The sequence below is a fragment of the Solea senegalensis genome, linkage group LG3 (genome assembly GCF_019176455.1).
Source record: "Solea senegalensis isolate Sse05_10M linkage group LG3, IFAPA_SoseM_1, whole genome shotgun sequence".
Taxonomy (NCBI): domain Eukaryota; kingdom Metazoa; phylum Chordata; class Actinopteri; order Pleuronectiformes; family Soleidae; genus Solea; species Solea senegalensis.
This window is the reverse complement of record NC_058023.1, coordinates 26,105,804-26,129,792: the sequence shown is the minus strand read 5'-3', so window position 1 is coordinate 26,129,792 and position 23,989 is coordinate 26,105,804. Positions and strand designations below refer to the sequence as shown.

Below are 23,989 nucleotides of genomic sequence, written 5' to 3'. Positions count from 1 at the left end.
TCCCCTTATATTTCATACTAGGGATGCGTGATATTATCAGCACGATATTGGCTTTAAAATGTATTATCAGATATCAGCAAACTAGCTATTAAATGTTAAAATGGCTTGTTGTGGGCTCATGTTAAAATGTGACATGCTCCTGGCTGAATAAAAATGTGAGAGTGGGTCCTGATGGTGATAAGCAGGCACAATGATGGGGCAGTTTTGGAGAATTTTTCTAGAAAAACTTCACCACTGGGTGTCACGCTCCCCCCTGTCCCGGCAGCGAGCTGCTGATTGGTTGATACAGGGCGTCACTTTCTCCGTGCCTCGGTGACGCCCCGCGTTTTCCCAGCATGCAGCGGGTGATGTCCGAGGAAAGATGGCGGAAGGAGGAGCGGCTGATCTGGATACCCAGAGAGGAGAGGTCGCGGCACTATTGAAAACTCAGCTAAGGAAGGGAGACACTTGGTAAGACTCGAGCTGAAACCCTTTCACAGATGCAGCGTGGCCGTCGGCTGGCTCCGCCGACGCTGTCAACGCCGTGAGGGTTAAGAAAGCGGAGGTGACGAGCCCTGTTGACAGTTAGCTCCGACCTAGCTAACGGAATCTCGTCAGTTTCATGTGTGTCAGCTCGACGTGCTAGCGGCGCTGTGAGCTGTTTCTACCTGTTCAACGGACGACGAAGAACGACAGACCATTCATGTCTCTCGAAAGTTATATTCTGGCTGTCGTGTCCACCCCTGTATAACCACCACTTAACATTTTATCTGATGACATGATCTCAGTGAATATACACATCGTGTGTTGGAGCTAGTTAGCAGGCTAATAACTAGCTAGATGGCTAGACCACCGAGGCTCCAAGTGGTTTCCCAGCTAGTGGGTTCATCTGTCGACTCCAGGCAGGGCGGAGTGGAAAAAAAAAACACCTGTCAAAATCACAGAGCCAGCTAACCAGGCATGCAGCAACCTGAACTCAGTCCCGCGTCAACAGAGCATCTGTTACAACCATCAATCTGCTACATGTTTTAATCTCAGTTGCAGATTTGTTTAGAGAATAGACAGAGAGGTAACATTTTTCTGCCATTGTTTGACTTGTTAAATATCATGAACCTTTGTGTTGACACTTTAGAGATTGCTGCATAATCCAACGATGACCATCCTCTTACACTGTTTCATCAGACCTAATTTGTATTACTGTCCGTCTCCACTGCAGGTACCTGGTGGACAGTCACTGGTTTAAACAGTGGAAGAAATATGTGGGATTTGACAGTTGGGACAAATACCAGATGGGGGACCAGAATGTCTACCCAGGGCCAGTTGACAACTCTGGTCTTCTCAGAGGTAAGACAGATGAAGCTCCATTTCTTAACACCTACATTCACTGGAGGGAATACAGTATATATTAAATACTCTGTGGCCTTTACACTGGTCCAGGGCCTTTCAGACAGCAATGCTTCATCATTCTGGAAGTAGCAAAAAAGAGTTATGAGGAAAGGGGAACGAAAACAACATTGTTGACCAGCTCTATAGAGCATGCTTTTTTTGGGAGTGGGGGTTCATAGAAAGCTTTCCAGCATACCCCTTTCTTTGTGTGACATGAGACAGTCATTGCAGGGTCAATAGTGTAAGTCAGTGTTTTCTAAACTATTGTGACTCAGTACACAAAGGGAATAGATGTATGCAAAAGGTAATGTTTCTAATTAGAGCTAAATGTTTGACCAATAAATTATAGCTTAATTTTTTGCATGTGATATTTAATAAATCTTACTTAAAAAGGCTGGAAACATATCTCTGGCAGCCTATCCTTACAGCCCATCTCTTTCACTTGGAATGGCTGGTGTAAGAGACAAATTATTGTAGTCTCACTAATAAATATGCCTTGTCTTATTCCGTTCCTCTTCTTTTTGCGATTAGATGGGGATGTGCTGGCCATCAAAGAGCACCTCATTGATGAGTTGGACTACATCCTGGTTCCCACAGAGGGCTGGAATAAGCTTGTCAGTTGGTACGGACTGACAGAGGGCCAGGAGCCAATTGCACGTAAGGTAAGGTTCAATCATGACCACACGACTATGAAACGATTTGACGGTCAGAGCTTGTGCTGCTGATAAAACCTACAGTACAACAGAGGATGGTTTTCTCTGATGCAAGTTTAATTGTTGCCGTTAGTGGTAGTGTGGCTTCTGTTGGATTGAAAGGAATAAGTGTGTTTGAATAATTGTATTGGATAGTAGGTTACCATGCACAGAAGCTGGAAGTTAGGAGTTTTACCCAGCAGTGATATTAAGTAACAATTATGGTATTTTTCATTCATTTCCTTAAGCATTTAATTAATTTCTCTCATAATTATTAGTGTTGGGTTAAGGAGACTTTAGTTCATATTCTGGTATAGTGACCACTGATAGTTTTTATGTATGGTTACTGCTCTTGACGAATACTTGATGATGGTGGCTAAAACTTAGCTTATCAAATTCCTGCCTCAAATCTCACTAGTCATGGCATCATGGCTGCTAGAAGAGGTTCCTCTTCCCCCTTCATCTCTGTCATTCTCTCTCTCTCTAGTTCTTTCTCCCACCTCTTCCATTGACCCTCCCCTTTTGCCTTGTATGTATTGGTACATATCGGGTGGCTGCCGGGTTTCTATTTTCAGGCAACGATCTGGATGACTGAAAAGCTACATGGAGCAATCAGCAAGAAACAACATGAAGGAGGTCCTGTATTAGTTTTCCTCTGTTTTGAGAGCGGTTTCTTTTGTGGGGTTGTCATCCTGCGGTGTGGGGGGAACATGCTTGTAAAAGGATTTAGGAGGATTTTGGTTAAAGGTTTTGGTGCTACATTTCCTTCTACTACCCTGGTCTAATTGCCAACACCAGTGAAGTGTTTCTGCGTGTCCTTGTTTTTTTTTTTAAGTGGAGGAATGCAAGCTGAGGTCACACTGAGAGAAGCTTTTGAGATGAGTGAGATAGGGAGGAGTGGGCATGGTTGGGTGAAATGGTTTCAGACTGGTTTTTGATTTGAGAAATTCTGTTCAGACTTTGGCGATGAGTTTGCCTTTATAGCTTTGCGCTTACAAACACATGGGTGTAATGCTGAGGAGAAGGATGGGCCCACCGGGCAATCGGGGTTTGAATAGGGGAGGGGCTGGAGAGAGAATCTGAGCCGTGTGTGTGTGTGCATGACTACTGCATTTGTGAAGTTGGTACTGTGTGTGTGTATATATATGTGAGAGTGTGTGTGTGTGTGTGTGTGTGTGTGTGTTGGAGGGGGATCAGCGGTGAAATAAATAGGCTGGGACCCTTCAGCTGTTTCTGTGAGGTGCTGCTAATTTAGGCGCTTCACTCTCACCGTGTTCCTGTCAGGACACCAGATGAGTGGCACCCAGGACAGCATAGCCTGCTTTGTTATAGTCTTAAAACAGTAGCTGGTACAAGCCACAGTTTGTCTGTTAAATATCATTGTCTAAGACTGAAACTAGATTATTAGAGTGATAGTAGTATAATGCTGTATCTTGTATACTTTCAAGTTTACTAGCTCCTAGTCATATTCTCTGATTGTGCGTTGAAAGCTAACTTGCAGGTTGGTGCTATAAAGACATATTTAGAGGAAATGAATGAAGGTTCGCAGCAGAGACTTATGGGTACCTGTTGCTACTGTAACTAATGCATTCTGGATAAGATAAAGGAAGTGCTGGAAATTCCTCTGATTATTCCTGTGCTACTTAATAAAGTGTGTAGATTAATTGAAGACTGAACATGGTGATGTGAATAGTGGATAACACCCCATTTTTCTTCCAGGTGGTGGAACAGGGTATGTTTGTGAAGCACTGTAAGGTGGAGGTGTACCTGACAGAGTTGAAGCTCTGTGAAGACAGCAACATGGACAATGTGATCACTAGACGCTTCAGTAAAGCTGACACAATAGGTAAGCCTGAGTCATCTTAATGTGATAAAATTACTTCTCAAGAATTTAAATTTGGCTTGACCATTTTTGGCACACATACTGCTGATAAAGGACAGTATATACTGTAAACAACACAGGACTTATTTTATTAGCCTTATAGCTCGTAAATCTTTATTCTGATAAAAAAACACATCACTCATCAAACACTAGTTTTCTTCTAAAACTCCAACTCCAGCACTTTCACATTTACTTATATCTCTATCAGCCATGTCCATTTTTGTTTCAAAATAATGCTGTTGTGATTCAAATGAAATGATGTTGTTTTTTTATGTTGTTTTGTTTGTTTTCTGTAAATAAGTTTTCTGTAATATTGCTGTTTTAAACAAACTGAATTTCGTCATGTTTTTTTTTCTTTTTAAATTGTATTCATTCTTTGCTGCAGACATGATAGAGAAAGACATGAGGAAGCTGTTCAGCATTCCTGATGAGAAAGAGACCAGGCTGTGGAACAGGTACATGAGCAACACCTTTGAGCCTCTCAACAAACCTGATAGCACAATTCAGGATGCTGGCCTCTACCAAGGACAGGTAGGAACTGCCCTGCATGGTTGTTTTCTTTGAAGAGGCACACAGTTTGCTATTAAGACTATAATTATTTCAGAGTTTAAACAAACTAATCTATATCAGATAATTTTGTTTTTATTTGTGTAATCACTGTGCTATGTTCAGGCATCTACAAACAGATTTCATAAATCCAGTAGCTGGATAGGGCTTTGCGATAACATGATAACAATATATATCATGATAGAACTAATAGACAACCTAAACAGCCAACAACGAGAGAAACTGTGCTTTGAACCATGTAGCTGGCATAGCTGCCACTAGTCATGTTGATGCACACAATGTTAGACAAACGGGGGTTTTATGACTGCAGCCATGCACGCCAACACGCCAGAAGTGAAGAAAATGACAACGAAACCTTGAGCGACAGTGTTATCGAGGAAGACGAAGAAGAAGACACCTGAAGCAATGCTATTTGCAGAAAATGCTACAGGTGTCATGTTCAACTTTTACCATGATAAACAATATTTTAACCAAAATAACCTTTTTCCTGTCTTTACGTTTCACTTCAAAGTAAAGTGGAACCTTTAAACTTAAAAAGAAATATTGATTTGCATTATATAGCGATATATATATATATATATATATATATATATATATATATATATCGATATTGAATGATATAAAAGCTATATAATAAGATTTTTTTTTCTCATATTGCCCATTCTTACAGATGGTCATCTACCATGTTCCTCTCCTGGGTAAACATTTAACATGATCCTCAGAAAACCTCAATATGGGCTAAATGGAACAAGAAAGGCATGTTTAGTGCCTTTCTTGTTCCATTTAGCCCAGTGTCCATTTAGCCCAGTGTCCAATCCCACATATTTATCAGCTGCCAGTGTAAAGCACTTGACCTCACTTTGTAATGTACTAACACCCTGACTTCCACCTGGCTGGTTGAATCTAACACAGATTTATTGAGACACCTGGCCACAGTGAGCTAGCAGGCTTCAGATCAGAGCACAGTCCTGTTCACCAGCAGCTGTTCCAGAGGACTGCTAAGCCTCAGACAAATCCTCACCAAGTCAATTGGCATATAAAATCCATCTGGCTCCCTGTCTCTTCACATTTGAATAGGCCCTTTTGTTGAAAGGAGACAAATGTTTTAGCAGCAGCAGTTACAGGTTGTTGCACATTTATTCAAATGATTAAATTATGCCTGAACATTCACCCAGCACTGCATTTTGAAAAAGTTGAGATAAGTGCATTTTAATGCAGAGATTTAGATGACTTTAATGTGCCGGCATCTTTTAAAACTAGTGAAAGCTGATGGAGCAGCTTTGTCTTTCTCCCTCAGGTTCTTGTAATAGAGCAGAAGAATGAGGACGGCTCTTGGCCTCGAGGCTCCACAGCACCAAAGTGAGTGAACGGCACATCACCTGTGTATATATATCACCTTATTTGTCTTTGTTGACGGACAGAAGACATTTCCACAGTAATCGAATGCAATTTCCATGCTGTATTCAAACACTACTCACAGCTTTACTTACATATTACACATACTCAAGGCAATTGATTTTGAATTGTCTAGCAATTATTGCAGGTTTTGGTCAGTATGAAGGGACATTGTTATGACAAAGCACTAGAGTGACTTGTCTAAGAAGTTGCTTCAAACACTTTTCCATGGTCTCTGTTTCAGAAATTTCAAAATGTAAACCCTCCGTAACGTTTCCTGGCAATATCACTAGTGCACCTCATTATTTTCAAAAATGCCCGCCTCTGCCTCTTTTGCTTGATGTTTTGTTGCTGACATATCGCTCTGTTTATTTTGTCTCATCTCAGTTTTATTTGATTGACACGCGCACACGTTTCTTGAATGGCTCCTTATTTTCTCTAACTCATGATCTATTCTTTATCTTTTGAAGGTCATCTGGTGCTTCCAATCTCTCTGCTTTGCCAAAGATCTCGCCTTCATCTCTCACAAACAATCATAACAGCAGCTTCAACAGCAGGAAGTAAGGCCTAGTAGACGGTTGAATAGCTGAAGGGTGGGTTCGGACATTGACAGCCAGAGATGGAGCCCGGAGGTGTAGCTCAGTGCAGACCTTCACATTAATCTTACTTGAATTGCAGATCAAATTGGCTTGTGAAGTGACAGTGAGCTTAGAGAAAGTCTTATAAATTGTGGCTGAAATTATTTGACCAAAGACGGAACAAACTTTTGTTCCATTCCTCACTTTAGTCAAGTAGTTTACAGTATCCTAGTGACATGTTTTATTCTGGTCTGTCTCTGGCTGTGAGTGGCGACTTAAAACTTTCTCCTTATGATGCATTTTCAGCTGTAAGAGCTGATCACTCAGCGGGGGAGGGGGCTCACTAGGAATTGATCTCATTGGAATTTTTCCTCGGTGACAGCAGTGCTCTCTAAAAATGGCCCGTGGGTGGCTCTGGGTGCCTGAGTCAGCTTTTAATTACCTTGGTTAATCGTTTGCATCTGATTTTCTACTTGATTTATTGAGCATTTTACCTATAACTCAATGATCATGGCTAATGTGATCATTATTTTACGTATTAATCAGTGCCATAACATTTTGAGATCGCCCTTAAGTTTTATACAAGAAACAATCACAACATTCTGATAACAAACCACACAACGGTGTATTTAAGGTGTAACTGCAAACCTAATCACATAATACAATCTTCTCAATTAAACCAAATAGTTTTTTTTTTAATAATGTATTTACCACAGTATTAAATGTTTTCTTATTTTTTTCTGTGGCCTCGATCTACGTGGTAGTCCAGAATCACAGTTTTCAGCACACAAGCCATTTAGCAAGACGGCTACACCCATTTCAAAAACATGTTGTGTCATTGCATTATGCAATCTTTTGGATTCTGATTAGGGATCAGTTGCTCAAACAAAACATTTTTCACCCACACCTGAAGCACAACACCCAAGCCAGACTCCTGTGCAGTTTTATCGCCCTCCTGTTGTATCTTACTGTACATATAATTACACCACTGAGATAATAAAACTGTACTTGCACTGTATTTGAGGTGCAGCTATGAGACAGAATCTTAGACCTTAAGATCAGCGTTCTTCAAATGAAAAAATGTTCACTGATTAACAGACATGTTTTTATCATCACATCTTTTTATTTCAACTATGCCCTTTTCAAAAGATGGCCTTTGCAAGACTTGTTCATGTCTCCAGACTGCTTTTAGTGTGTTAACAACGTCTCTGTATAATGGAATGTAATATATCACACAAGCTCATTCAGAGATATCAAACATTTATCAGACAAACAAAAGTGCGTCCTTGTTAATCATTTAAAAATCCCTCTGCTCAAGCGTGCAGCTCTGCCATGAGCTTACATTTTCAGATGCTTAATTGTACTAAACCACCTTTACTTAAGAGGCAGGGGTGACAGATTTGATACAATTTGTATGAGGTAAATCTCTAAACGTCATCGTGGATTAAATTTAATTTTGTCTTTATAATAAATTGTTATTGTTCTTCTGCAAAGCCAAATTGGCTCACAGCTCAGTTTCTTTTTAACTTTCAGTTTCTGTTCCCTGAAAATGTAACCAAAAACTAATGGAGGCTTTTCCTCCAAAAGCACCAGGACCCAGAGGAGCTGTGGGCCTGCTTGAGAGCACTGCTCTACTGTGGGTGGAGCGTTGTCCCTCTGCTGTCCAGTAGACATCACTGTTCCTCCTTCCACTGGATGTGTGTGATTTACTGCATGCTGTGTCTCAGTGTGTGTGTGTGTGTGTGTGTTGCAGCTATACATACTCTCTGAACTGCATTTCTTATTAATACTGTTGGAATGCATAAATAACTGCTGCAGGCTTGTCACCCCCCACCCCCAAAAGAGAAATCAATATTTACAAAAGAGGAAAGTGTTGGGAGTGAAGTGACCTGGCCCTTTCTCAACTGTAAAGAAAATCTTACCAGTTATATCTCAGTACATTACATTTCTGGTATGTCAGCTGCTAACATAGTTTTCACATAGTGTCATTTTCTGCATTACACTTTTTTTCTTTTTTGATAGCAGTGGCATAATTTCTGTCCGTGGTTGTGGATTCATAGAGTGGGTGACTTGGGGAAATTGGATCTTCAGACTTAGCAGCTCTCATGTCCCTGATTTACCTTAGTTCCGCTGTAGTGTTATTTCCTCTGAATTATGTATGGAATCGTTTTTTTTTAACTGAAGTGCTCCCACGTAAGCTTAACACTTGTTTTCTGGTTTTGCAATTTTGGTCTGGTCAGCGTTGCTCTGTAACCGCAGTAATTGTCACTGTCTTACAAGGCAGTGTGTCCCCTGATTCTGGCAAGCAGTTCCCCCTTTCTCTCCTCTCCTCTCTCCTTTCCCCTGAGCTCAATGCAATGCACATGTTCTGCAGTCTAAGTGACCTTCAGAATACATCTCATCTGCTCCAGTCCTTCTCCCCGCATCACTTTCCTCCCATCGCCCTGTGATGAAACTGCCTCCCTTACTAGATTTTATTTTATTTATTTAGAACCACGTCCAAGAAGCTCCTTGAAAAGCTCTCTTACAGACACCCATGGCATATTAACGAGGATAAAAGATGGAGTGTCAGAAGTGAAGTGTGAGTTTTGTTGAGGATGGGTATGTTTTAACAGCAAGGAGGTGAAATAATAGTGGGAATGCGTGTGTTAGTGTGTTGAGAAGGCAGTCAAATTTCTGGGCAAGTGCAAATGTTGGGTGTTAATGTATGTTGGGGTGGGAGGGGGTTAGAAATACTAATAGAGAGTCAGGCCTGTGAATACTGCAGCCTCAGCTGGATGCAGTAGATCAGCTACCCCCTCCATCCCCATCTCATTTGTCTTCTGTCAGCTTCTACCCCTTGTACTGTCCGCCCCTCCCCCTCTATACTCTTGCCTCTCCCTCCCTCTCTCAACCTCACTCTCTCTCTCTCTCTCTCTCTCTCCCTCTCTCTCTGTGCACCTCTAGCTTTGGTAGTCTTGAGCATCCTTGCTGCTGCTGATGCTGCTATAAATATCCGCTGCTAGCCGTAGCGCAGCAGAGAGCAGCAGGCAGGCCAAAGGGAGGAGCAGGAGACCGGAGGACAGGACAGCACAGGACAGCAAGGACAGGACGTCTGAGGCAGAGAGGATAACAAGATGTCAGGTGGTAGAGCCCGAAGAAAGAGAAGAGGGGAGAAGAGTGGAGAGGAACTGCTTAGTTAGCTTTAGGAAAGAAAGTGTGTGTGTTTGTGTTTATGTGCTTTGTGTCATTGGCCTCTGCTGGACTTTGAAGTCAAATGTTGGCCTAAACTTGAGGTAGCCTTTACTGGAGCTGTGCTAGAGCTGCACCAGGTGGGATTGAGTTAACACAGAGACAGTGGGAGAGTGAGAGTGTAGAGCTGGACCTTACTTCCCATACTTGAAAACTCAGGATCTGCATGCGACACACCGGAACCAGACCTTGTCCAGGCTGCTGGCCCTTTAGTTTCACATGGTCATGTGGGCCGGCGTGGGCCGGGGTGGGGCTGAGATGTCATGCTCCTGTGTTGCTGGTGGTGCCTGAGGCCAGAGGCAGTGGAGCTGGACAGCAGGAGGGTGGACCACCGTGTCTTGAACTGTGAGGTCGCTGCTTCTACCACCATCACAGCTGTTTCCCTTGAACAGTGGGAGCCAGAAACGACCAGCAGTGGCTTACAGCCAATTCAGAGGTCTGCTGATTGGCGTAGCTGGGGAGGCCTTCATTTAAGATCAATGTTATTGTCTGGGAAGCCGGAGAAATGCTCTGTGTTGGGAATTGTAGTTTTTTGTCTATAGTCAGAAAGAAAATAGTGTGAACTTGTGCTAGTTGAAGTGTTTTCTTTTGATTGAACACATTTATTTACAATATAAACATAGATGTAGTGATATACTATTTCTGTACTATATAATTTGTACTATACATAATGTGCCTGTTTGTGTATGCTTGTTGCACAGTGTGAAGAATTCAAGCTATAGTCTGCCGTCCTACCACCCCTACAGTAACAGTTACGACTACTCGGACCAGGGCAGACAGAGTGAGCGCTCAGGCCTCTGTGGACTCTCCAACCTGGGCAACACCTGTTTCATGAACTCTGCAGTGCAGGTAACAAACATGCCTCCAGGGAGCTTTGCACAAAAAAATACTTACTAAGTCTTAAAAGTTTTACTCAGGGAATGTGGACTTCTCACTTCACCTGGGATTCCTAAACCCTTAAGCAGATGTGTTCATGTTAAATGTGGAAGAAAAAGGTTCTAAACAAGAAAAAGAAAATTGTTGAATATATGCACAGGTTCTTGTCTGCATACAATGACATGTATTGAAAATAAAATAAAACACTGTGTCACATGAAAAGGAATCTCATGAAGAGCCTTAATCCATCCTCTTCTTTTACTCCTCTTTAGTGTCTCAGTAATATCCCTCCATTGACGGAGTACTTCCTCAAAGACAAATACACGGACGAGCTGAACGAGGACAACCCACTGGGAATGAAAGGAGAGATTGCCAAGGCCTATGCTGAGCTTATCAAGCAGCTGTGGTCGGGCAAATTCAGCTATGTCACCCCAAGGCCTTTCAAGGTGATTACCTGGATAAAACTTACAGCAGGAAGATGTACAGTATTTTTTGGCTTTGTATTATGTGTTGTTAAAGCAAAAGAGCTCTGTAAAACTGAAGCCTTGTGTCACACACAGCTGCTATCTTTGAAACTGTTCTACTGGCAGCAGAGAGTGGAAAATATATCTTTGGAATGTAGAGTATATTGTCACTTTAATATACAAAGGCACGCATGAAAAATAGCACAGTGGCAACTGAAAGGTTTAAAAGTGCAGGAACAAGTTTGAAGCCTCAGGCAAATTCACATTGGCTAAATGTGAACCAATAAAATCTTAAATGCCTTAAGTCAGTTATTTTTTTTTGAACGTTAAACAGTTACATTTTATGTCAGAGTTTTGGAATACCTTTCAATGTGTGTGCATGTTGTTATCCTCCAGACCCAGGTGGGCCGCTTTGCTCCTCAGTTCTCAGGCTACCAGCAGCAGGACTCTCATGAGCTGTTGGCCTTTCTCCTGGACGGCCTTCACGAGGACTTGAACCGCATTAGGAAGAAGCCCTACATCCAGCTAAAGGATGCTTACGGCAGGCCCGACAAGGTCATGATCACAGCGTTTATACAAAAGTATATGTCAACGGTTGTGTAAATCTCCAAATGTGTTAAAAAAACGAATGAAAGCAACCAAAGGTGTCAATTTACCCTTCTGTTCAGCAAGGTTAACAATTTGTCCTCAATCTGCATCCATGTCGGGATCACCACTAAAATCTAATAATTTCTTCCTTGGCTACAATTTACACCTCCAGAAAATGTTATAAAATTCCTCCCCTTACTTAACGAGTACGCTCTCATGCAGACAAATAGACAAACGTGACCAAAAACACTGCCACAGTTTTTTTTTTCCAAACCTTTGATAGAAAGTTTGTGTATTTCCTTTAATGATTACATTGTAAGTAGGTGTGCACTGATTTATGCTACAAATAGCCTTTTCTTAACAGTCTCCTTGTTAGATTGAATTAATATGTTTATTTTTCACATTTTATTACCTCTTTTAATGGCTGGTTTGTGCTTTGTTGTTTCTTCCAGGTGGTAGCGGAAGAAGCGTGGGAGAGCCACATCAAGAGAAACGACTCGATCATCGTGGACATCTTCCACGGCCTTTTCAAGTCCACCCTGGTGTGTCCTGTGTGTTCCAAGGTCTCTGTGACCTTCGATCCTTTCTGCTACTTGACTCTGCCACTTCCTATGAGGAAGGAGCGGACACTGGAGGTCTATCTGGTCAGACTCGACCCTCTGGCCAAACCCACTCAGGTAACATAAGTTAACTTATTATAACTTGTAGTATCATCAGTACATGATTGCATGTGGAGACGATGGGTAATTGGCCTGTGTTTTTGTTTCAGTACAAGCTGACTGTGCCTAAGGTGGGCTACATATCTGACCTGTGTACCTCCCTCTCCAGCTTGTCTGGAGTTCCCGCTGAGAAGGTATACACATCATATCACAGTCATCTCAGCTCTTATTAGCAATCATTTTTATTATAGTGCTATTATAGAGCATCTGCTTACACAGCACAACCCAAAATAGTCATTCACTTTTAAACTTTCTCTGCCTGCCTCTGGTCAGAAGCTAGTGGATAAAATGTTCTCTGTTTTTATTACATGAAAGCATGGAAAATGAGCTCAACAACCTTAGTTTAGTGAAAGACCTCAGGGTCACTTCATTTTATTCCTGTTCTTTCTTCTGCGTCCGTTTTCCCTCAGATGATTGTAACTGACATCTACAACCACCGTTTCCATCGGATCTTTGCCACCAATGAAAACCTCAGCAGCATCATGGAGAGAGATGATATCTATGTGTGAGTGTGAAGCTTATTTAGGAGGGCATTAACAGCATTAAGTACAATGTGATTATAATTGGTTGAATTTAATTATAATTTTTGGCTGATCAATCAGCTGCAATTATGATTCAAATCTTATATCTGGGACCCCAGAGATTTAAAATTTAGAACAGTGGACTGTCTCCCAGTAAAATTTGCTTTATTTTCCAACGATATATGAGTCACATTCAGTGTTGCTTCAAAACCTGACTCAACAACTTTCTGCAGATTTGAGTTGGCAGTGAACAGGGTGGAGGACACGGACCATGTCGTGATCCCAGTTCACCTGAGGGAGAAGTACAAACAGTCGGGCTACAACCACACCAGCACGCCGCTGTTCGGACAACCGTTCCTCATCGCTGTGCCCAGAACCCTCAGTGAAGACAAACTATATAACATGCTGCTTGTGCGCCTCTGGTAGGTCACGTGTCTCCCTGATGATGGCTGCGAGTTGAGATGAAAGTTTGTCGAGACTTCAAAAAGAGGTCCCTAAAGATTCTTAGCCGAAATGTTGCCATAAATAAAAATGTCTCATGTCTGCAGCCGGTTTGTGCGATCTTCAGTTGAGGAAGATGAGGAGGACTGCGAAGAGACGCAGCCATCGAAACCACACACTGTCAATGGTAATGCCACTAATGGACTTCTGGAGGAGGGTTCGCCAAGTGAGTTCTTTTCCTCGAATGTTTTAACATTTCCTGTGTTTTTGCAAAATGGCATTTATTACTCAAAGATATTATTGTTTTTGATTATAAAATATTCTCCTTCAGGTGAAATGGAGACTGACGAGCAGGACGACGAGTCCAGTCAGGACCAGGAGCTGCCCTCCGAGAATGACAACAGCCAATCGGAGGACTCTGTGGGCGGGGACAATGAACTGGAGAACGGCGTGGTCGGCCCACAGAACTCCACCAAATGCCAGCAGACGGCCGAGCACAACAACAAAAAGAGACTTTTTACATTCCAGTTCAATAACATGGGCAAAACGGACTTTTCGCTCATCAAGGAGGACACCAGGCAGATCCGCTTTGACGAGGGACATCTTCGACTCAGTGGTAGGAACGGAAGAGAACCAAGGAAATAAAGAATTAATGTTAGGAAAAAACAAGTCTTCCCTCATTATCAACCTTATGTATAATAGTGTTGCCTGTTCAGTATCCAATGTCTCAAATGGTGGAGATCATACTCAGATAATAAATACAATTACTGTTAAATCACAACATAGGAAAGTAAATGAGTCATTTTTCAAGCACCAGAATAAATTATGTGAGCAATGGCAATGAGAACGTAGAGTGAAATTAAAGACGACTTGTCTGATCTGTTCACCTTTTCACAGACCGCTCTTATCTCTCCTTGGACTGGGAACCAGAGATCAAGAAAAAGTACTTTGACGAGACCGTTGTCGAGGTAAAACCAGTATCCTGATCTTTAGGTATTATCTGATGACTGCTTTTTTAGTTTTACAGAGGAGCTGCATCACTCTGAAGCACACACCCTTAGTGGAGAAGAAAAGGAGTCTACCAGTGTCATAATGTAATAAAACACGGCAGACTGGAGACTGGAGCCAATTAAAGATCTATTTAATTCATTACAAATAGGCGTCTTTGTTGCCTAAATTATAGTTTTTAATGAAACACTTAAATTGGCATATGTAATTATATAAGATGTAAATAATAGGATTTTTTTGGAAAGGTGTGTAATTGTAATTTTGTTTCAGCTCAGTGCATTTTTAGATTTGTATGCATAAAGCCAACATTTGTCTGTATTTATACACACTTTTTGGTGAAATGGTTCTCATTAGAATGAAATTGAAGAAAGAACACACAGTACTTGTATGACACCCCCTTATTGTTATCAGCTTTTGTTCTATTTTTGGACAAGGACATTATCATGTCCAGTGACACACAGCAGTGTACGGTATTGCTAAGTGGTGGTTGCTAACAATTCTATTTGTGTGTGTGTGTCTTTGACTGAACAGGACTTTGACAAGCACGAAAGCATGGAGTACAAGCCCCAGAAGAAGGCTTTCTTCAAGCTTAAGGACTGCATTGAGCTGTTCACCACCAAGGAAAAACTAGGAGCAGAGGACCCATGGTGAGAAACACTCGCCGTTCTATCAAGAGAAAGGAGTGACAAGCAGATATCCACACCTGCTACGATTTAATTATGAACCCTCTGGTCCTGCAGGTACTGTCCTAACTGTAAGCAGCACCAACAGGCCACTAAAAAGTTGGACCTGTGGTCTCTGCCACCGGTGCTGGTGGTCCATCTGAAGCGCTTCTCTTACAGCCGCTATATGAGGGATAAACTGGACTCTCTTGTTGATTTTCCACTGAGGTACACAAACATGCACACTCTGTGTCTGAAAAGCGCTTTCTCGTCCTCATGTCCTGACGAGCCACAGATTATCATAGAAAAGGAAAAAAACAGTGTTTTTAAAATGCAACAAATCAAAATACATTTTTGTAGTTTTCAAACAAACATTTGACAAGGCATGAATTTGTTACATTGTACTGCAGCACAACACGGATGTAACATAATTATCAAATGATGTTGGACACTTTTTTTTGTATTGCAGCATGTGACAGTGTTTTATGCTTTTTTTCCCTGTAGAGATCTGGACATGTCTGAGTTCCTGATCAACCCCAACGCGGGGCCGTGTCGCTACGACCTCATTGCCGTTTCTAACCACTACGGAGGAATGGGTGGAGGCCACTGTAAGACTCGCACACATGATTTTTATCACTGAATTTCGTCATTTTATCATTTCATACAGTGCAATTACAACAAATTGTTATGCTGTTTGTATTTTCTTATCAAATACAGGTATGGAATTCACTACAGTCTTTTCTGCATTTTGAACACATTTTTTTTAAAGCCTTCTTCGTGACTGTGTGTTGAGTTTGTGTAGTTATTCTTAAGTAAATGTAGCCAATTTGTTCCTCAAATGAATGAATGTTTTCACTGTAAGAGACTGTGTGTGTAATTTAATATGTAGAGCGCTCCTGGAGACTTCACTGGGCTTACATTTACAAAGACATTTGTAAGACAGAGACTCTGGGATACTTCTGAGATAGAGGCACACAGCACTTTATAACTTGCTATAAAAAGTGCACCTGAGAAGGGCCGTTTAATCGTAATTCGTTTACTTTATACACTGTCTGGTCTTGCTCAGATACTGCTTACGCTAAGAACAAAGACGATGGAAAGTGGTACAACTTTGATGACAGCAGCGTGTCTCCTGCCAGCGAAGATCAAATAGTGGTGAGTGTGTCCTTTTTTTTTTTATATCAGTAAAGAAGTTCAATTTTGAATCATTTGACCAATTGAGATTAATTATTAGAAGTTACCATTTCCTGTGGTTGTTGTGGTCTGCTGCTATTACGGTAATGGTGAACAGTTAAAATGTCCAGTGGCATGTGCAGTATATAAACAACATGGTGAATCAGTAAGCTCGGACACAAGCCAAAGTCTCATTTAGTACTTCCATGCCAGCCATTAGGGCTACAATTATATAAACCATGGTGTTCTCTGCATCAGCCAAACGGAACTAAAGTTTCACCATCATCGATGACGACCATTACTCGGTGCATGCGAACAGAAATAAACACATTAGTGGCAACATGGCAGATGGCATATCCACACATGCCCACTAATGACGTAACGGTAATAGCAAGTATTAGCAAGTATTAGCAAGTATTAGCAATAGCAAGTTTCCTTCTCATGGAAACCCAATCTTTTCAGCCTCTAAATCAATTTATTTGCAGTGTCAATGCACAGTGTGCTCTGGGAAATTGAACCATGCCGGTTTTGACAGTGGGGGTGTTGAAGAAGTTTGTATTTCAAACAGATGAATAACGGTTGCCAGTGTTTAATTTCTGAGAGTCATCTCTTAATTCATCTTTCTTTTGTGTCTTTAGTCCAAAGCTGGTTACGTGTTGTTTTACCAGCGGCAGGACACGGTGAAAGGCACAGGCTACTTTGCTCTTGACCGAGAGGAGGAGGAGGAGGAGAGGAGGAGGAGGGAGAGGAGGAGGAGGAGGAGGAGGAGGAGAGAAAAAAAAAAAGAATGAGAATGAGAATGAGAGAACGAGGAGGAGGAGGAGAAGAGACGGGAGAGAAAGACCACCTCCTCCACTCAGTGTGCCTCGTCAGCTGCTGCTGCTGCTGCTGCTGCTCAGAACAATGAGGAGGACCTTTACGAGAGCGTGTGCAGGAAAAACGACAACGAGCAGGGAGACGATGAGGAGGAAGATGGCGACGAGGAGGAGGAAGAGGAGGAGGAGGAGGAGGAGCCCAATCGGGATGTCACCATGAAAACCAACTGAAGTTGACACGCGGGACAACGGATAAATGGAGAGATGGATGCTGGAATCTTTCCATCCAAAGCCATATGGACACTCAGCATGGCAGCGGGCGGCATCAGTTCCACTCTGTGGCTCAGACTCGGCCGCTCCACAGGCGGAGCCAATGTGTTTTAGGTCAGGGAGCTGCTGCGGTACACAGTACACTCTAAGAAATCAGGGCCCTCCTCTGTGGTTGGATCACGGTGTTTGTGTGTGTGTGTGTGTGTGTGTGTTTGAGCGTGTGTGTGTGTTTGTGCCGCCAAGTCTGTCCGTTTGGGAATTGCTCACTAAATACCACCGGGGATGGATTTTGTGGTGACTCCGTACGTTAGTGCAGCACTCTGAACCTCCCACTGCTTTTTGTGTTCCTTTGTTAAATTTTTTACATAAATATATTTATATATTTCAGAGCAATGCATTGTTGGCATATCATTTTAGTATCATTTAGAGATTTTTGTAAATATTTTAGACACTGAAATCATTTTGGGGGTTGTCGGGATGTGCGGAAATGTTTTTGAAAATTGCACAATCACCAATCATCCACCTTTTTTTGTTTATTTCATGTATTATTGCCAGACACACTGCATTTGTTTAACAATGATGCTGTCTCTCAGAGGGTTTTCTCACATAAAGAAGCTTAGGAAGCTGCCTTTAATAAGCCAGTGGTGAGATGCGTGTGCAGTCACACTTAATGTAAAGAAGTGATGCCCGTATTTGTGTGGTTTTATAGAGTTAAACAGCTTTGTGCTGCTGCTGCTGCTGCTGTGGTCTTATAGTTTTAGACAGTTGAGTACTTCGTTCACAGGCTCAAACCTTGGTAATTTAAGGCTGTGCTTCTGTTGTCTTTCGCTCTGGTCTTGTGTGCTAATAACACATTTTTTTATACCCAAAATAAAGCAGGGTAACTTTTTTTAACCAGCAGACTTTGCAGTGTAAGGATACAGATTGTATTTGTGCATATTCAGCTGCAAACGTGAATCAGGAGAAGTTGTTTCAGAATGTCCGAGCATTCAAATTTCTGTCTCGATGATCTCCACATAGCAGGCAGCAGTTGTCGACACAAATCTTCCCTTCAGCTCTCCCCCTCTCATTACACTTTGTAATTCGTTTTCAAAGCTTTACCTTGGCTCTGCACTCTCTGAGGCACTGTGAGATTGGGAACATTGGTGATTTCGCTGACATCAGATACATTGTCTGTTTGGATCACCTCGGCCTTAACTCTTAATCTCGGACCAGTTGCCTTTTGCTTTGCACATCACGGTTGCGCAGTCTTTCTTGCATTTCCTCTTCCAAACCGCAAACTCTGTATAAAAATGGACGTAGCCTACTGTTTGCAAAGCAAAACTCTCATTTTGAAGCCTAAAGATTTGACCGGTGCAATGATCGCTTTATGAAACACGGATGCCACCTGCAACCAGTAACCTATTGGGACAGTACCAGCTGTCGATCACACTGGTGTCCAACTCGTATGTGCCATGCTTTATCGTCCATGTTGCTCTATATAATCATGTTCCAGTGAAGACGACCTGCAACTACAAAAGATCATTGACATTAGGCTCATGTTCCCACAGACTTCCTTTCAAAAGGACTTCTTTTTGCGAACAGCGGAGTCGCCCCCTAGTGGCTAACTTCCCCGGGCTTCACTTTCCAAAGCGGAAAGCTACGTCTATTTTTATATACAGTTTTCTATTCCAAACACACAATCACACGAGTATGAATGTCTGTATTTGCTTGTTATATCGCAGCCACGTCATCCTGCAGGGCTTTTTGTTTGTTTTTATAAAAGCCACATGAGGGCCAGAATATATGCTAAATGGAATGAACACTGACCAGATGTATGTGGTTGATGCCTTTTGAGTCTTTACAGGGCCATATCTGTTTTTCATTTCCCCCCCCCCTTCTGTCTTTCATGGCTCCCTCTCGGTTTGGATGAATGTAACGGTAAATGGGGTTTCCTCGCCTTTGATACTCGCTGTATGCATTAATGGGTACTGCTGAATGTGTCTCTTTACAGAAAGGGACAAATAAATGCTTGTCTGAGGTCTTTGAGGATGTGGAGGAAAAAGGGGGAGACAAACTGAAAACTGAGGGGTGAGTCTGCCCAAAAGGCCTTTCAGCTTTCGGGATCATGACACAGTGAAATTATTTTGTGGCAGGGTTGTTGCAGGGTATTCTTCCATCGATGTAGCTCACGATTGAATGTTGATGTTTTATTTTTCTACCCGTTCTTTCCATTGTAAACAACATTAGCATACTTGCTGTTGCCTCAGAATATTAGACGTGTACCATCTCTCTCTCTCTATTGCCGCGCTTTCACCTCGGTGGGCTCCATCGCTGTGGCACCGTCTCTCTTTTTGGGCAACTCACCCCATCCTGACTGTGTGAGATGTGATTGCTACTATAGAGTTATACAATACTGTACATAATAGTTCACTCTGTGAGTGCACATTTGATAAAGTTTATTTATTTATATGTAAGCATTTAATAATAAACAGACAATATATTTAAGCCTCGGCAAGACCCGATATGTCGGGGGAGAAAAACTTGGATTTCGGTCCACACGTACACACCAATTCGCAAAGTCTTGCCTGTGCTCTTGTCAGGGAGGGAATATTTAAAAAGAAAAAGGATGGTTCTGATGTTTTGGGACTTTTTTTGTAGAAAAGAAATAATGGAAAAATAAATAAAAAAACAACAACAATAATCCAGACATCCTTGCATGATGATGACATAACGGGGGTTTCCAGATTTTGCTGCACTTGAGTTCACTTGGGTTTACATTTGAAATGTGCATGTGTATTTATACACAATCTTCAGTAAAGATGTGTAAAGCTTCTTGTGGGTTTCACTCTGGTCTTCTTCCCTCCTGTGTGACGTGTTTAACGTGCATCCCGACATCCATACACTGACAAAAATGGACACACATTGAAGTTCTATTCATTAAAGCCACACTATGTAACATTAGCTGGACGCTCTGCGTTAGCAGTAATGCCACGTTGAGTTAGGGTAACATGTATATAATATTTTGGCTGAATAGCACTATACCTCGCGTACTGAATCCTGGTATTAATATCATTATTAGTAATAAAGCTGCCATTTTCACACACTGCTCACCCTAACATAGGGCCAAAACAATTACTGGAATAACTTGAGTAATTCGATTACTAAAATGACTTGAGGCAAATTATCTGCATGAATCGAGTAATTGCTAAATACAGTATTAAATTTTGGTTACACATGGCTATCAATGTGATCACATAATCACATGATCAGATGAGGTTAGTGTACGCTGCTAACGTAACTGAAACTGATGGCCGTATAATGGAATTAGCGTTCCGCAACAGCACATTCTCGATTTTTTGCAACATCTCAACAGGACGCATCCACTGTACGTTGCAGATTCGTGGTCTGGTTCGTCGGACCTCCAATCGACAGGTAATATTTATTTCTCCTTTGCAAGAGCATCCGACCCAAATCAGTGCAAGTTCAGATAAATCTGTGTAATTACTGTAATGGTAGACGAATTATGGCTCACGTCAGTTATCAACATTAACGTAGTCTGCTACCTGGTGAGGTAATATGTGATGCACACAGATATTAGCAATATGACTGGTGAATTAGTAAGTTCAGCAGGTTTCCACCATCCCTTCTCATTATTATATAAGTGCATTTTGCCAGTGTTGTGGACTTAAATATGAATTTAGGTCGAATACTGAATAAACTATATATTTTTTGCTTTTCAGAAAATCACAGATTGGACAGCTTCATACAGAGGGCTCCACCATGTTCACCTGAGCAAGCAGCCATGTTCACAGAGAGCATTTTAAGGCAGGTCGGCAGTCCATCACAGGGAAACATACAGACAGCTATTCACTCTCACACTCAAACCTACAGTCAATTTAGAGTGTCAAGTTTTACATGAAAAACATAAATATTATATTTTTACAGCTGTGCGTTAGGGGCTGTTTTTTTGTAATAAATAAATAACAGTGTTGTGACGATATATCATCATTTAAAAAACATACAGAAATAACTCATAACTTTATATTAAGTGGTGGGTCACATGAGATTTCTGCCTCAGAGCAAAGTTCACTTATAACACGATTTAATATGTAGCATGGTCTCGCCTTCACGGTGTCACCGAAGGGTGGCGCTCTCTGACAGTTCCCCAATCCTGTCGGTGTTCGGAAAAATCAGTCGGAGTGGGACCTCTGTGTTTTTCCCCCTCATCTCTAGTCGCGCCTCCAACCGTCATGACGCTCCCCCCGCGAGTTTTATCCACGCCGCTCCTCCATCGACATCTACTAATTTCCCCCCCATACCTTCCTCCCGTCCTGTCGTGTGGGTGTGTGTCGTCTGCGTGGAGACAGAAGAGTGGGTAGAAACGCGCTTTCCACTGTGTCGCAGTGCTCGGGTTCATTGTTCCGTGAACGGAGCCTGGATTTTGAATCCGGGACAACTTTATTTATTTTTTTCCTCCTTACAGACACAATAGATGCGGCTGGAGGATCCAGTGAGGAGTCGTTTTTTTTCTCCGCGAGCCTGCGGTCATAGAGCTGTGAGTCAGGACACTGACACTACTGCAATGATTTAGAAGGAAAATTACATTGACCTTGTGATATTTTTTAAATCGTTACATTATGTTTTTTGTTGGTATTTTTCACGCGTAATGTGGAGGTTATGGGGTAGATTTTCCTCTTATAGCCACGGACTACATTGTTTTCCTCCTCACATTCATACATTCATTCATATTCGTGTTCATATGCGGACTCTGTTTTGTTTTTAATCTCTCTTGTGTTAATATGACACACAGATGTGCTTTATCGTGGATCCGTGAGGCTGCGTGTGCTCCTGCCCAAGCAGATCCACGCGTCCTCACCTGCCATATGTCGTCTCTCCACTGAGGTCATCCGAGGAGAACAGCGGGTGCAGGAAATGTGGGGAGGGGGGAAAGACACATGGGGTGTTGTTGTTTCTCCCACTCTGGGTGGGGTTTTGGTCTCGTTGTAATGCAGCCACGTTTGGCGCGCACGTCCTCGTGCGCTTTTACGCACAGCGACACACGGACTGAAAAGGAGACTCGATCGGACAGAAGCTGGAGGTGGAGAGGGAAGGAGGTGAGGAGCGGAGCACCCGGGACCAGACGCTGGTTGAGGTAGTAGTTTGTGCTGTTGGTCGGGTTGTCACACTGCCCCCTCATGGAGATGACTGCGCAATCTACTGCCTTGCCAGCGCTGGTGACTTGCGACAGAGAGGAATCAAACCCGATCGGAATGGAGTGAATGGAGACGAGCGCAGTCATGTCCGCTACTCGACGAGATCACGTGGTTATTGAAACAAACAGGTGCGTGGATGAACAGACGTGTGAACTGGGGGTTGATTACATTACACACGAATCTTGTGTTCATTTAAATAAAGCAGATTTAAAAAATAAAATGCATCACCTGTTATTTATTCTTAAAGCTTTAATATTTGGCTGGAGACAGTATGATTATGCTTATTATTGGGGGTTCAATGCAGAGAGCAAGGGCTCAAGTGAAAAATGCGCACCATCTCATAATTATGAATTAATATATATATGTATATTACAGTAACAAATCAAGTACTTCTACTTGTACTAAATGACCATATGTAAAAAATGATTGCAGTTTTGAGGCATTATTACACATTTTAATGGAGAATTAATGCTATGGGTGACAAAAAAAATACATTAGACAAAGAAAATAACTCATTGGTAAAAGAAAACATGTTAGGTGCTTAAAGTGTAATGATTTGTGTGCGTTTATTTACTGCCAGTTCTGTAACTAAAATGATGAGTCGCCAGACATTTCCAGGATAAACTGTATGTTTGAGAATATAATCACACATTTTCTTTAGCTGAGCATTTATTTTAATGAGCTAAGGATCCATTTTGTGTGTCTGCTTGCAGAATTGTGGGTTGCTATGGCAAATAAAACCCCAAAACATGACACTAGTAGAAAATGAATGAGCTCTCATTTGATTTCGAAGTGTATGGCAGACATACAGTAAATCTTGAGAAAAAGAAAAAGTTGGCGACCCACCAGACATCCAATAACTCACTGGTTTGAATGATAGGTCACAGTATTTCAAATAACCACCGTCTCCGAACACATAATACATTAAACCTGAGAAGATCACACCAGGTGCCACTCCAGACATGAATAAGATGGCCACTGGGTGTACATTTAAGGCCTACTTAAGGAATAATTGTGTCTCCTGTGATCTTCATCATTAAGAATCTTTTATTACTGAGAACACAGTTTATCATTGACCCCATTCTGTCATTGCTCCCAGTGAAATGTTTGACGTTTGCCTCTACTGTCCTCTTAAAAAGTCTTTATTTTCACTAATTTTGAGGTGATCAGCTGATCCTGTTCCATTGATTACAAACCAACCTTATTTATAAACTTAGAAACTCCTCTGCACTTCTCTATTGCATTCCTTCAGACTAATTCGATTTTGCATATTTTTCTTTTATTAAATGACACAAACTACCTCTCTTTTTTTGAAACATTGATGTTCAACATTTATTGTCAGTTATTTTATTTCTGGAAAAAAACCACCGAAAATAAACATTGTTTAAACATTGTTTATTTTCCCCCAGAAAAATTCAAAGTTACACAAAGAAACATAAAAAATATTTATACTTGACTTCATAAGTTGTTGTTTTTTCTTATACAAAATGTACATTTCACATTCACAAACAGAGGTTGGGAGTATAGCACAATGGTCACTTAAAAAT

General features: G+C 41.7%; 1 protein-coding gene and 1 long non-coding RNA gene across 2 annotated transcripts; both read left to right on the top strand.

Annotated features, from left to right (window-relative positions):
• Positions 1 to 348: 348 nt before the first annotated feature.
• Positions 349 to 20,061, top strand: LOC122766668 (ubiquitin carboxyl-terminal hydrolase 15-like). The gene is given in 22 exon segments (XM_044021722.1): positions 349 to 450; positions 1,196 to 1,323; positions 1,897 to 2,027; positions 3,777 to 3,903; positions 4,325 to 4,470; positions 5,804 to 5,865; positions 6,372 to 6,461; positions 10,412 to 10,559; positions 10,859 to 11,032; positions 11,447 to 11,605; positions 12,091 to 12,315; positions 12,408 to 12,491; positions 12,768 to 12,862; positions 13,112 to 13,300; positions 13,427 to 13,545; positions 13,651 to 13,935; positions 14,217 to 14,287; positions 14,859 to 14,974; positions 15,068 to 15,217; positions 15,494 to 15,597; positions 16,056 to 16,144; positions 16,801 to 20,061. Coding segments are annotated over 22 exon segments (3,189 nt in total). The 5' UTR covers positions 349 to 361; the 3' UTR covers positions 17,209 to 20,061.
• Positions 20,062 to 21,373: 1,312 nt separating this feature from the next.
• LOC122766978 lies at positions 21,374 to 22,662 on the top strand. Its single transcript, XR_006360146.1, has 2 exons — positions 21,374 to 21,784; positions 22,040 to 22,662. It is a non-coding gene; the product is annotated as an uncharacterized LOC122766978 (long non-coding RNA).
• The last annotated feature ends 1,327 nt before the right edge of the window (positions 22,663 to 23,989 follow it).